This window comes from Vicia villosa, linkage group LG6 (assembly GCF_029867415.1).
Source record: "Vicia villosa cultivar HV-30 ecotype Madison, WI linkage group LG6, Vvil1.0, whole genome shotgun sequence".
Taxonomy (NCBI): domain Eukaryota; kingdom Viridiplantae; phylum Streptophyta; class Magnoliopsida; order Fabales; family Fabaceae; genus Vicia; species Vicia villosa.
In genome coordinates, this window is record NC_081185.1 from 91,724,822 (window position 1) to 91,739,400 (window position 14,579).

Genomic DNA, 14,579 nt, shown 5'->3' on the forward strand with positions numbered 1-14,579 from the left:
TTATGCAGAGTGAATTTGAGATGAGTCTCATGGGTGAGCTAAATTTCTTCCTTGGCCTACAAATCAAGCAACTCAGTCATGGAACGTTTGTAAATCAAACTAAATACTGTACGGAGCTGCTCAAAAGATTTGGAATGAGTGAAGCGAAGGAAATTGACACATCTATGGCAACAAATACTAATCTAGACAAAGATGAGAAAGGTAAAGAGGTTGACGTAAAATTGTACCGAGGTATGATAGGTTCACTATTGTATCTTACTGCCTCAAGACCAGACATTATGTTTAGTGTGTGTATGTGTGCAAGATATCAATCTTGTCCAAAAGAATCTCACTTAAAAGCTGTCAAAAGAATTCTGCGATACTTACGTGGAACTACTACATATGGCCTATGGTATCCAAAGGGAAATGAGTGCCATTTGGTAGGATTCTCCGATTCAGATTTTGCTGGCTGCAAATCCGATAGAAAAAGCACCAGTGGAACATGTCATCTATTCTCAAATTCATTGATAAGTTGGCATAGCAAGAAACAAGTATTGGTTGCATTATCTACTGCTGAGGCAGAATATGTAGCTGCTGGAAGCTGCTGTGCACAAATATTATGGCTCAAGCAACAACTTCTTGACTTTGGTATTAAGCTTGATCGTATACCTATCATGTGCGACAACACAAGTGCCATAAACTTGAGTAAAAATCCTGTCTTACACTCACGCACCAAGCATATTGAAATAAGACATCACTCCCTACGAGATCATGTAGAGAAAGGAGACGTTACATTTGAACATGTAGAAAGCAAGAAGAAACTAGCCGACATCTTCACCAAACCTCTAGCAACGGAGCAATACTTCAACATTCGTAGGGAATTGGGGATACTCGATATCTCCAATTTGGGCTAATTACGTTTGTTCTCTCCTAATATTATTCCTTTACTTTATATATATTTTTTTCTGCTAACATTTCTCTTAGCGTAAAGGTAGTTCATTATCAAGCCAGGCGTCATTCCACATTGACTAAAGGCTGCCACTAAAGTTGACACCTACATATTGAGAAAGCGGTAACGTAATTGTTGTTCACTTCCAAAAATATTATTGATACTATAATATGCTATCAATTAACATGCTTATAGTGACTTCATACATATATCTCTCTTGCTCATATATGTGTCTCATCTTTAATACACCTTTAAATATATTTGGCTCTCATGCTATCACTATCTACCTTTTATCTACTATACTATGCATGCTAGCGTGTTATCTATGTTTCTCTCGTTACTCTCCTCTGCTTTTTTTCTTGTATCTCTTTTGATGTTGTCAAAGGGGGAGATAGATGCTGAGTGTACGGGGGAGCTCAGCTGAGTAAATAGATGCGGAGTGTACGGGGGAGCTTTTACCACTTATTGCCAAAGCTTCAACTACCGGTTTGCCATCATCAAAAAGGGGGAGTATGTGAATACAAGATCACACTCACAAAGATGTTTTTGATTCATGGCAAACTCAACAAGCATACAAGCAACAAGGTACAAGCAGAAGAACTCAAAGAAAAGCAAGCTTTGGTCACTCATAACAGAGCAGGTCGACCTACTATGCATACAGATCGACTAAACACAAGCAAAATAAGAGGAACTCAGAAAATCAGCAGTCAGGTCGACCTACTCCCAACACAGGTCGACCTAAAATGAAGAAATTTACATATCATTCTGCTAGGTCGACCTACACAACAACTAGGTCGACCTAATCTGAGAAAATTTCCCCAAAACGCATCTGAAGTGGATTCTGGTCGACCTACTTCTTTGACAGGTCGACCTAACTGGGAACAAATGACATCCAAAGGATATGCAGCTCTGTTAGGTCGACCCAGCCCTAAATTAGGTCGACCTATCTGATCAAAACTGACTTCCAAAGGATATGCAGCTCTGTTAGGTCGACCCAGCCCTAAATTAGGTCGACCTATCTGATCAAAACTGCCAAAATTTCTGGTTTTCTCTGCATCAACTGAAAAGCTCTCATATATATTGTCCAAGGTTCAATTATTGAAAACAACACCAACGACTGAAAGATACACAAAGGCTTCTCATCTTCGTTCTTCGTCATCTCCAACACAATTACACATAATCATTTTTGCGTTGAGGGTTAGTGATCGAGTTCGATAACGTCCATGGAACGGAATTGAAGATTCCTAGTGGGTGAAGATTTGTGGGGTTTTTGGTGAATAAAATCTGAGGGTTTTGTCCTCCAAGATAGGTGTTTCTTGGGGGTTTTTATCAAGAGGTTTCATCGAGGATCCATCTGAGTGTGAAGATTGAAGAACAAGGGTTCAAGGCAATTCAAGACACTGCAGAAAAGGGATCAAGTGAAGCTCTTGGATCACCTTGATCTGACTCGAGATTAAGGGGGAAGAAGATTCAAAGGATCGACAAATTCGGTTTATTGTTTATCGCTTTGTTTTCTTCTTGGTATATACTACTTTCAACATTAATGGAAGATTTCCCAATTTCAATTTGGAATTGGGGGCAGACGTAGTCGTAGCGAGGACGATCGACGAACTGCCTGAACAAATATCGTGTTCTTGTCGCTTTTATCTTTTCATTTACGTTCTGTTCATATTTGGTCATAATTGCAAAATTGATTAGCGATTCAAGTGTTAAAATTGTGAATTAAAGTTCTGCATAAACATCACAATTCACCACATCTTGAATCATCATCAATTTTAACATTATCACCAAGTGTTTGTCGTTTTGCTTATTCCACTATTACTGCATTGCAAACCAAAGTTTGTCAATTTAGAAGATAATTGATTTTCAGCTGTGAAACGTATTGATTCGATAACATATCACTTCATCATTAATCTCAATTATCTTGTGGTTTTGTCACATATACGACCCTTGCAATAACGGTCCGGAATAGACGCAAGTCGATTCTGAACCGCTTTCGCTTTAGTTCGAAATAATTCCGAAAAACTCTGTGAGATCTATTCACCCCCCCCCTCTAGATCCTCAGGCCAGCGTCTAACAAAAATATTCCTCGAGGATAACTAACTTCGATCAATTTCAAAGCTAGTCACTTAATAGGCCACAAGTCAAGTTCAACTAAAGGTTCTAAGACAAATTAGTGTTTAATGACATTTCGGAAGCCTAACATACTCCTTGATCGTTTTCAAGGGATATTAGTACAGACCAAAGTGTCGCACTAACGGTGACTACCAGATCAACCATATCGGTACATGTCGTACAGTTTCCTTGGTCTATTGTCACATACTTAAGGTATCTCGAGATTCGGGTTTGAATCTTTCACACAAGTAAATTCAATACCAAAACAAACCTTTGAAAAATAGAGCAAACAAGACAAGCAATTGAAAACATCGAAGTGATCTAATCTCTAAGGTAACCCCTTTTGAAAACATTTTGTTTTTGAAATCCCCAACAGAGTCGCCAGTTCTGTCGTCCTCGGTTTTTTCTCGTGAGATACGAACTGACTCTACTTTTATTTTTGAGTTTGTGAAAATCAGAGAGTCGCCACCGACTTTTATTTTATCCAATTAAGGAAAGGTTTATAAAAGAAACAGAAAAAGACCTTTAAGAGATTTTGGGTTCGGGGGTAGGTTATACAAAGGGAAGGTATTAGCACCCCTTTGTATCCATGGTTATCCGTGGGCTCTTAATTGCTTAGCTCACTTGTTTGAATGATTTGTCTTGCTTTGAAATGCTTGTATGTGGTTTTAAAATACCTTGGTAAATTAACTTTGTAATGATCCTTGTGCGGATGTATACAAAGTGTTTTATCTTTCGAAAGATGTTTTGAAAAAAAAGATCTTTAACTTCGTAATGATCCTTGTTTGGATATATACAAAGTATTGTCTTTTTTGAAAGTTTTGTTTTGAAAAATAGAGATATGTGAAACATTTGTTGTTTTGATTTGAGCAAGCAATTAGGAGATCTACCATAAATTTATAAGGTCTTTTCCTATTTTCTTTTAGAAAATTTTCTTTGACTGGATACAGAAAGAAATTGTTTGAATTGTATTTGAAACAGTAGAATTGATTTTGAAAAGAGTAACAGAGGGATTACCCTAAGAGGTGCAAGTGTGATTGTGTTTTATTTTCAGATATTTTTGTCTTTGAAATTAGTGACCTAACGCTTCAGTTTTTATCTTTTGACATACACGCAGTTTTATATGTACAGAAATTAAAGTGCGGAAAGTAAATCTACGCTATTACATCGATTGCGCGAGAAATATAAACTACGCTATTTACATGAATTTGGCAACCTATACACTTATCTATGAATTTAAATTGCAATAAGATAAAAGAAGTGTTTTTTTTTTATTTTTGGATGGTTAATTTTAATTAAAATTAATGCATAATTAATTTAATTGAAAAGCTAAGAATTAGAAATAAAATTTAAACCTAAAAAATTAAGTCTAAAATATGTTCATATTGCTTGTTAATTAATTTTAAAACAAAATTATTTTTTTTGTGATTTTTGAAATTGTTTTGGAACTTATTAAGCTAATTAACATATAATTATATAAACAATTATACACATAAGTTAAACTTAATGAGAAAAATATTCTAATTATGTACAAAATTAGTCTATAATATATAAACTAAATTTACTAAAAAGAACATATTTTTTTCCTAATTTTTTGATAGGTTGAAATAATTAAAAAGCAAATATATAAATATATACTAATTAATTAAACAATAATATTTTAATTATTAATAAAAATAAAATATTTTTGTGTCAAAAATTAATAGATTATTTTATAAACCTAAAAATATTTTTTGCATATTTTTCTGATTTTTAAAACTATTTTTAAATAATTTTGTAAAGAAAATTAAATAAAATAGAAAAATAAATTAAATTGTGATCCTGTGTGGTTGATGATAGAGTCTATGGTATGTGCGCGTGTTTTGGTGCGTTGGATGAGTGGATGGAATGATCTGATGGACACAGATGCATGGTACATGGCATGATGGTGGAGCGCATAGCACAAGATCCCAGAATTAAAAAAAATTCGCGCGCGTGTTCTGGACAATCAGATGACGCCACATCTTCATCTTCTACCTCCAGACTCTACTTTTAACAGCGTTTTCTTCCAAAAGGCGCTGTAATAAGTGAGCTTCATCCATGCAAAATAGCGAATAGGGGTAAACCTATACAAAAATGTTTCACGACCTGTTCATGCTACTAGCCCTGATTCACTGAGTTCAAATATGCATCTTGTTTCTTCTAATTTTGCTTAAATCGTGAATCCCTAAATTTGAACTCAAGAACCCTAAAATGGTGATTCCTCGTATAGGTGTCCAAACACCAATTAAGTTTCCAGAAACGATCAGAACATGAAAACAAACTCAAATATATGATTACATCGTGTTAAATATGCATGAATATTCGTATTTTTGTAAATTTCAGTTTGAACAAACCGTGGGTTATAGAGCTCGATTTAGTGAGTTTCAAAGCTTGAAATTGATCTGGACAGATTCAGTGATGTTCAGGGATTGTGTTTGAGTGTTTAGTTTGGATTGAATTGAACTGAAACTTAAAATTCGAATTTCAAATTTCTTACAATATTTCAAGCATGATACAAGTGTGTTACAAGCATGGATTTTGTTCTGAAATCGTGTGTGTGTGTGTTACTGAAGTGTTTTACTTCATTTATAAGCAATGAATGTGCTGCAAACTTAAGCTAAGAAGCATTGATGATCTTTGAACTTTTGCATTTTTAAATATTAAAAATCTTTAAATTTTTTACGATGGCTTGATTTTCTTCACCCCTCTTGCTCTAGGCCTGCTATGTACCTTCATGCTGCAGAGTGGAATCATTCTTGATGGCTTTAGCTTAAGATCAAAGCATTGTACCATTATCTTTCACCATTTCTTTTTTAATTTAACTTTATATGTAATAAAATTAAACTAAAAAAGAAATAAAAATGTTATGGGCCTTAGGTTGGTCTTGGGAGGCCCTTAGCATCATTAGAATCATGTTTGGATCATGAAAACTTGGCCCCTTTTGGAAAAACAACATTTTTGATCAATGTTGGTTTCATGCATTTTCCCAAAAAATAGCCAACTTCAACAAGGCATAAATCCCTCAATTTTGATCATATGAAGGAGTTCTTGTACTTTTTAGAAACTTCAAGATGTCCTCTACAATCTACTCTAGAAACTTTTTTTCATTTGGAGAATTTATCTTGATGTTATGGCCTTTGACAAAAAACCACTTTTTGTTGACTTTGAAAATGACCTGTAATGTCTGAGCTTATATTTTTCAAATTGTGAATCCAATGACCATGGGATCAATTGCATTTGAAAGATAATTGAATTTCCTTCAAAACAAGCTTTGGTTGGAATTTTTTGAATGAACGAGGAGAGAGTTATGGCCGGTCAAAGTTCAGTTGACTTTTAGGAGAAAACCCTAATTTTGAAACTTAGGGTTTTGTTGATTTTTGATCTTTTCTTGATGAATTATGATCAACCATTGATCAAATGATGAATCTTTTGATAAAATATGGATGTTGACAAAAAATTTCATTTTTGACTGTCTGTTGACTTTTCGGTCAAACTGGTCGTCTGCTGACTGTTTGAGCTGCTGACTGTGCGTCTGAGCGAATTGAAGTTTGAAAATTTGTCTGGTGGTACTTTGAGACATATGGAGGTCCATGAAATCCATTTGAGGTCTCAAAAAACTTGCTTCTCCTGAAAAATACAAATACCCTAGTTAGGGACTGTTTGTGTAGGAGACAGTTAAGTGTACCTGATTTTTGTGCAGTGCTGAGTCTCTACTGATCATGTGATTATCAGAAGACTTCTAGAACAAAAATCTTGGAATTTTGAAATGCAAAAGATTGATTTGATTGATGGTACAAAACACGGAGAATCGTGCTGTCAGTGGGTTTGACTGTCAACTGGCTGTCTGGGCATTAACGTAACAGTTAAAGTGAAAACCCAACAGTTAAAGTTAATTTTTTTTTTTGTTTTTTTTTTTGTTGTGTTAATGGTGAAAATTTATTTACATGAGTTGTTAGAAAAACACAAAACATAATAAATAAATACAATATACCGTACGTGAATGAAATTACCGATAATAACTTTGAAAAATATTTAATACACAGAAAAATAAATATTTAACTAGCAAAAAACACACATAATATTATCTTGATAATTAAACGACAGTACGAAAGATAGTACGATATTTAATACTGACAGTACAAATATTACATAATATAATGAACAGTACGACAAATAAAATAAACAGTACATTATTTGAAAGTGAAAGATACGACAAACTTTAAAAATGACGATTAAAAACCCATGCTATAAATAATAACATATAGATGAACGGGAGTGTAAGCAACCCAGGTCCGCATTTTTCAGGACTATGCAGACAGAAAAAGGACATGATCACCACCAAGACAGTGATGACCATATGAAAACACGTATCCATCCATTTTGCCATTTTTGCCGGGGAAGAAGAGAAAATAATTAGGTAGAAGTTTGAGAAATGAGTTGAAATTTGATGTGAGAATTTATGAAAAAAAATGAGAGGTATTTATAGAGTGAAAAGAAGGATAGAGACGTTGGGGAATGAAGTGATTCCGTACAAAAAAGGAAAATTTGAGTGGTAGTAGGATTTGAAAGAAAGTGTATGATAGGGTTTGAAAAGAGAGATGTATAGAATAAAGTTAGGATTTGATTTGAAAGAAAGAGATTTGAAAAGAAAGGAAGAGATTTTGAAAATAATAGAAGAGATTTTGAAAATAATAATATAGTACAAAAATTAGTGGGGAAACAAAACTAATAATAATTTACTTGTTACCAGTACAGTTTGAATCCCTGGACTCTGCGCCTGCAAAATTTAATTCTGTACCAATTGCGTCAGTACTATTTATCTGCAAATATATTTCAAATAAACAGCGTGTGTGAAGTGATAAGCAGTATTTGGCGTTTGTGTAAGAATAAATTCAACAGCGAACCAAAATACCGTATAAGAAAAATTCTAAAAACTGAGTATTCATAAAATCAGGATATTTATGAAATAAAATCCAAGATTATATGAAACTCCCAATTTTTAGACAGAAGTATGTTGCCTTCTTTCTGGAAAAAAAATGCGGGCAAATTTTGGGGTATAACACCTAGGATCAATCTAGTCGATCCTGCGAGTAACCAAAGTATATTCTATAGTTTGGAAGACTAGCGGTTGTTTACCGGAAATCACCGTAAACAATTACTTTTCGGTTTTCTGATTTCTGGCATTTTCAAAATATGTTTTCTTTCTCTTCATCAACAAAGGTTTTAAGACATACTTTAACAATTTGTAACTTGGTTCTTCATGGAAATGTCCTATATTTCAAGAATGGAAGTCCAACTTCATTCCTTCGAAACTCCTAGGTCACAAATTCTATGGAGGAGTTCTAGTGCTTTTCGAAAAGCCCTAAGCATCTTCTACAACTTTTATGGTTGGTGTTTTCTAAAATTCTCAAAGGATCATGATGAAAAGTGACCTCAAAGTTGGGCATTTTTAAGGAACAATGTTGTCTTGTAAAATTTTCCTAAGTGTTGGAGAAAAAGTAGACAACTTTATGTCTCCATAACTCAAAATTCATTCACTTCTTGAAAAAATGCTAACATTGACAAATTTGTAGATCTTGACTTCTTCAAATGAGAGTTCGAAGCACAAAATTTGGCCAAATATTGAGGAAGTTATGGCCTTTCAAATTTGAGTAAAAAACATATATTTATTCATGAAAAAGTCAAAACCCTAATTGTTGACTTTTGGATCTTTGATTTATTTTATTGATTTTTATTTATAATATGAATTCAATAATCACATATTCATGATTTTGATCTTCAAAAGTCCATGGTTGACCAAATTCCTCAAAAGTCAAAAGTGATCTTGAACAATTGACTTTTTCCAAATGAATTGATTTCTCCTAAACATTAATGGAATCAAGATTTTCTAGCTAAATGGATTCTATGAGTGGATTATAATGAGGCATTAGATATCCTTGAATCATGATTGAGCCATGGAACCATGCTTTGACCAAAAGTCAACTTCCCGAAGAATTAGGTCAAAAACCCTAATTGTGTACCAGATGAATTTAAAAGTTGTTGATCTTGAATTGAACCATACTTGGGCTTGGAAATTGATGAGGGGAATCACTTGAGCATATGAGAATGCTTGAGCTCCTTTGTGAGCCTCAGAACCATAATTTTCTTGAGCTTCTTGATCAGTCACCTACCTTGTGAAATAAGCAACAAGAAAACACAATTTGTTTTGTATATTTTTTGGTTAGCAAATGATGCATGAATTATTATGAATGATGACGATGATGATTACACTCTTGGCACGTAATGCGAAATGAGGTGGGATCTCAGGGTCAAAAATTAGGGTACACAAGATGTTATAACATTATTCTGTGACAATCTGAGTTATATCAACAATTCCAAAAATCCCATTCAGCATAGCAGAGCTAAGCACATTGATATTCGTCATCATTTTATCAAGGATCTGGTTGAAGAAAAAATTGTTACTATGGAGCATGTTGCCACTGACAAGCAACTAGATGATATTCTCACCAAAGCATTGGATGAAAATCAATTTGAAAATTTAAGGGGTAAACTAGGGATCTGCATTTTTGAGGAACAGTAGTTTTATTATATTGCAGAAGGAGAGAAGGAAGAAAGGGATGGTGATGCTAGAGATATCATTATAGTTGTCTAAATTCTGGCTAAAAGGGGATAGAAATGATGTGACTTAGTTTGATGTGTTTTAATGTGTATTTATGGATCTTCCCTTGAGAGGGAGTTTTAATCATGTGTTTAAGAGGGAGCATGATGCTGGTGTGTTAAGAGTTTATCTCTTGTGTGACTGTGTTGTGGTACTGTGTTACTCTTACTGTGATGTCAGACAAAATGTCATGACATTTGATCTCTGAAAGAATTATGGAGTGTGTTCTAGAGTGTGAGAGTTTTTTTTGTTCTTTGTGTTTGGCTGTGTGAGATTGAGTTTATGTGTGTTTTGTTGTGTGTGCCTCTGATCTATTTGTGGTTATATATCAAGTATGCATATGATTTATGTATCTTGTGTTTTGTAGTTGTTTGCTGCTATGTTTATTTCTTATCTCGAGCTTCATTATGCAAAAGGTGTTTTAGCCAAAATTTGCCATTGAGGGAGATGTAAGTTCCGTGATTTTACGGTTGGCAGCAATTTTGGTAAAACATTTAGCACAACAAAATATTGTGATAGATGTCTTGACATGCTGGCCAGACATCACTGAACACATATATTGTGTACAATCTTGTGACATGTTATACCAGACATCAGTGCAGGTTTAGGGTTTAGTTCTTGGAATATTTGATTTATTTATTAAGATATTCTTTTCTATTTTATCTCTCATTTTTCACAGTACAAGAAGGATTGTTTTGCAACAACTGTTTCTTTCCAACTATTCAGTTGTTTCATAAAATAGGATGTTGAGACATTTTATGAAACAAGTGATATTTGTTCCTTATTTTAGGAGAAGATTATGCAGTTGCTGTTTTGGATATTTTGAATGAAGAAACCGAAGCCCATGCCTTTGGAAGTCTATTTAAAAAGAACAACCAAAACCTAATGTGTAACTAAGTCGTGAGATTGAAGTTTTTGTTTTAGGATTTTTGTTTGTTCATTGTTCTTTGTGATCCACTCTCTTATCACTTTGATAGTAAAGTTGGATTGATTTTGGGTTATATTTTGCAATCACTCACAAGCTTTTAAGCAATAGTGGATTGTGTGTCGTTATCTTTGTTCATCAGTCATAAGCTTTTAAGCATAGCTGGTTGTGTGTCTTGGAAGAGTGTCTTATGTCTTTTGACTATCATTGTTAGGTTGTCACTGTTTTTTTACTTAATGGAAGTGAGACGTGTCTCATATCTAGGAGAGTCTTAGATAGGAATAGCACGGGTAGTGATTAGGTGAGAAGTTTGTAAAACAAGAGGTTGTTTAGAACTTCAAACTAATACTATTATAGTGGATTTTCTCCCTGGATTGGATGCCCCCATAGTAGGTGATGTTGCATCAAATTGAGTTAACAATTACCTGTGTTATTTACTTTCAACAACTTATTATATCTACATATTTGTTATTGCTTTTGTGACTGATCTGTTAATAGTATCGTGACATCTGGTTCGACATATGGTATATGTGTACCATAATTTCATGTAAGATAGATTGCAAGGGCAAAAATAATGTTTTGTTCAAGATAGAAGAACATTGGAGATTTTTTCGATCTTGTAATCCATCCTAAAGAATGATTCTTGCGAGTTTGGGGCGGATTCATATAAGTAAGGATTAAGGTAAACTTTGTTTAACAAGTGTTTTTATAGTAAAATCTGATTATTTTATCCCTCAGTTAAATAAAAAAACCGAAGGCATATATCATTTAGTTTACACTTATAAACAAATAAAAATATAAAATATGTAATAGTTGGAATTCGAAACATGTATTGAGTTCTTTTTCCCCTCAGTTATAATAAAAACCGAGGAAATATGTGGTTTTATAAAACATGACGCGCCTTGGTATTATACCTCGTTTTTTTAGTGACTTGAAAGCTTCGTTATCAAATGAATTATTTGAAGTAGTAATTTGTTATGTAATTGCATGGTTTTAAGATGATTTGGGCAATATTTGAGACACCCAAGAAAGATGACAAAAGAAGAAATTAGAAGCAAAGAAAAGAAAATTCAATTTTGTAAAAATCATGGCACAATCCATCTGGAATGCGCCACAATTTGAAACTTAATGGCATGCTAACAGGTTGATAAATGGACTAATCATGGTACCATTAGGAAGCATATAAGTGAAATTTGATGCGTTGGAAGCCTAGTATAAGGGAAAAAGGAGAGTTCTAAAGAAACGGTTTTGAATTTGAGTGTTTTATAAGCAATTGTAAGGTTAAAGACAATATTTTTGAATGTTTCTACACAATTGAAGTTCAAATTTTACTTGTAATTTTTTTATAACTTCTTAAACTTATTGACTATATGTTCTGATGGAGAAGCCTCATGGATATATTACCGACGCTGGAACTCTTGTTTAACAGAGGTATTGTTTTTTCTTTTAACGATACTCTCTGTGTGTTTTGCTCTACTGAGGTTGAATCTATGAACCACTTATTTCTAGAATCTCTTTTCTCTAAGTTGCTTTGGAAAGATATATTTTTCTGGTTCAGTTTCTGTGTGGAGCTAGGTGGGGGAGTTTGGAATTGTTTTATTCTTTGGCTTTTTGAATGCATGAGGCATAGAGTTAAGTATGGCTTGGACGGTATGGTGTGATTGCCAGTGTTGTGGGAAATTTGGAACTCGGAACAATGTTATTTGTAACGACGGAGGTTTGTGCGTTTCGGACTTAGGATGGAAAAAAAAATGAAGATGTGAAATTAGTCTTTTATTAGTAATATTTTTACTATTAAGGGTAACTTTTACGAGTTTAGCAGATATCCTTTCTTGTATTTAGTTCAAGTTTCAGTTGGTTGAAAATCTTTCTTTTTGTCGAGCTTTGTTCCCGGTTTTTTTAAGTGGATTTAAATATCCTTAATACTCCTGTCAATGAAATTTTGCTTATAATAAATTCTTATTAATTAAGTCCTAAATGAAACTTAATTAATAAAACAATAAATGATAAACTAGGTAACCACCAAAACCAAAATTCTAAGAGGAGCAAATCAACTTAAATAAGTTATAGACGTAGTTCTATATTTTATTTTTAAACATCAAATTCTTGTAATTTAATAATAGTTATATATAAAGCACACCAATAATTTAATAATGGCTATATATAAAACACGCCAATAGAAAAAATATTGTTCAACATTATAATTTGAAGACTATTAGTAACATTTTTTTTAGCAATTTCTCTAATATTCAATTTTTTTTAATTTTTTTTTATTAAGTGAAACACATATAAGTTCCTCGCTTTAAAAGTAAATTTCAACTAAAGTGGTTGGACACATGTTTCATTCAATAAGGGTGCATATCATCTAATACAACATAAAAGTTCGTTAACTAATACTTCACACAAATCTCCTTAAATTCCCTATAATCTATTTTGAAGCAGCAAGACTTTCAAAACGAGCTTTAAAGAAGGCCAAAAGTGTTTCTCTTGGAGGCAACTGTTCCTTCACAATTGGATGATTATTGAAGTCTTCACTCCATTTATAAAGCTTAGGAAACTTCTCACTAGTAAACAACTTCAACCCTGCAGCTTCTTCAATAACAGGAAACCAAAAAGCTATAAAGACAGCAGTAATATCAACAATCCCAATCTCTTGTCCACCAAAATATTTCTCCTTGAGTTCATTCTCAAGAAACTGTAAAGCCACTTCTGCTTCGTTAAAACCCTCCTCACGTTCCTTTTCATCATGAGAAGAAGTAGCTTTTCTTACCGCACCCAAAAACTGTTGTAACAAATTAAAATAATTAAAAATTATAATTAATTAATTCAATAATTAATAACCATGACAATAAAATTAATAGAAACTTAAAAATGAGTAAATAAATAATTAATTACCTTATCATCTATGAAGTTTGACCAGAAACGAGCCAAAGCTCTTTTGTAAGGATCAGAAGGTAAGATTGGATTTTGCTTCCATGTTTCATCAATATATTCAAGAATCAAAATTGATTCTGAAACGGGCTTTTCATTATGAACTAATACCGGAACTTTCTTATAAACTGGATTATATTTGATGAGTGCATCACTAAAGTTTCCTAATTTTTCTTCCAAATATTCGTATTCAATTCCCTTCAATTTTAGAGCTATATCTACCCTCGTTACAAATGGACTTCCTCTCAGTCCAAAAAGCTTCACCTCTTCTTGATTTGATGCCATCTTTATGCTTCAATTTTTGCTTAAACAATGGTTTTTGGTTATATGATTTATGCGTAACATCTACTAGTTCTATATATAGAGCCAGTATTTTATTCTACACAAATGTGAAGTCAAACGAAAATTATATTAAATTGAATTCAAGTGTGGAAAGAAAATGTAAAGTGGACCGAGTAGTGTATGTTACGTTATTCATTCTTTATAAAAAGTTTTTAAGATATGTTCTAACAAAATACAATAGTATTACGATGATCTAGATTTTAAATTAAAATTTTATAAAGTTTAATTTTTTTTATTTTAATGAAAAAACATGTCTAGTTTCAAAATAAAATTTATCAAAATTGAACTTAGTGCGGGTTTCATAAAAAAATATCATCTTTGAATTGTGCGGAAATTTTAAATAAGCAAAGAAATTGTATTTATTTTAATTTTTCTAAAAATAATTTTTTTAATTAATTGCTTTGTAAAAATTTAAAAATTATATTAAAAAAGAAAGAGAAAATATTTCATTAAAATATATGTCAAATATTAATATATTCATCTTTATAATAAATATAAAGAAACAGTTTTGTTATTAACATATTAATTTTGGGACGGACGAATGTAAAATTATTATAATATATATAATAAAATTATAATATATATATAAAAGTTTTATATATATATATATATATATATATATATATATATATATATATATATATATATATATATATATA

At 32.5% G+C, this 14,579-nt stretch overlaps 1 protein-coding gene across 1 annotated transcript; it reads right to left on the reverse strand.

Annotated features, from left to right (window-relative positions):
* Positions 1-12,862: 12,862 nt before the first annotated feature.
* On the reverse strand, positions 12,863-13,951 carry LOC131609312 (probable glutathione S-transferase). The gene is made up of 2 exons (XM_058881000.1): positions 13,543-13,951; positions 12,863-13,429 (listed from the first exon to the last, which is right to left on the reverse strand). Exons 1-2 carry the CDS (start codon positions 13,861-13,863, stop codon positions 13,076-13,078), a joined length of 675 nt encoding a protein of 224 aa, XP_058736983.1. The 5' UTR covers positions 13,864-13,951; the 3' UTR covers positions 12,863-13,075.
* Positions 13,952-14,579: the final 628 nt, after the last annotated feature.

Coding starts and splice junctions, on each gene's coding strand:
- LOC131609312 (XM_058881000.1), bottom strand. CDS start 13,863: ATGGCATCAAATCAAGAAGAGGTGAAGCTTTTTGGACTGAGAGGAAGT. Junction 13,430..13,542: donor CAAACTTCATAGATGATAAG/GTAATTAATTAT, acceptor TTGTTACAACAG/TTTTTGGGTGCGGTAAGAAA.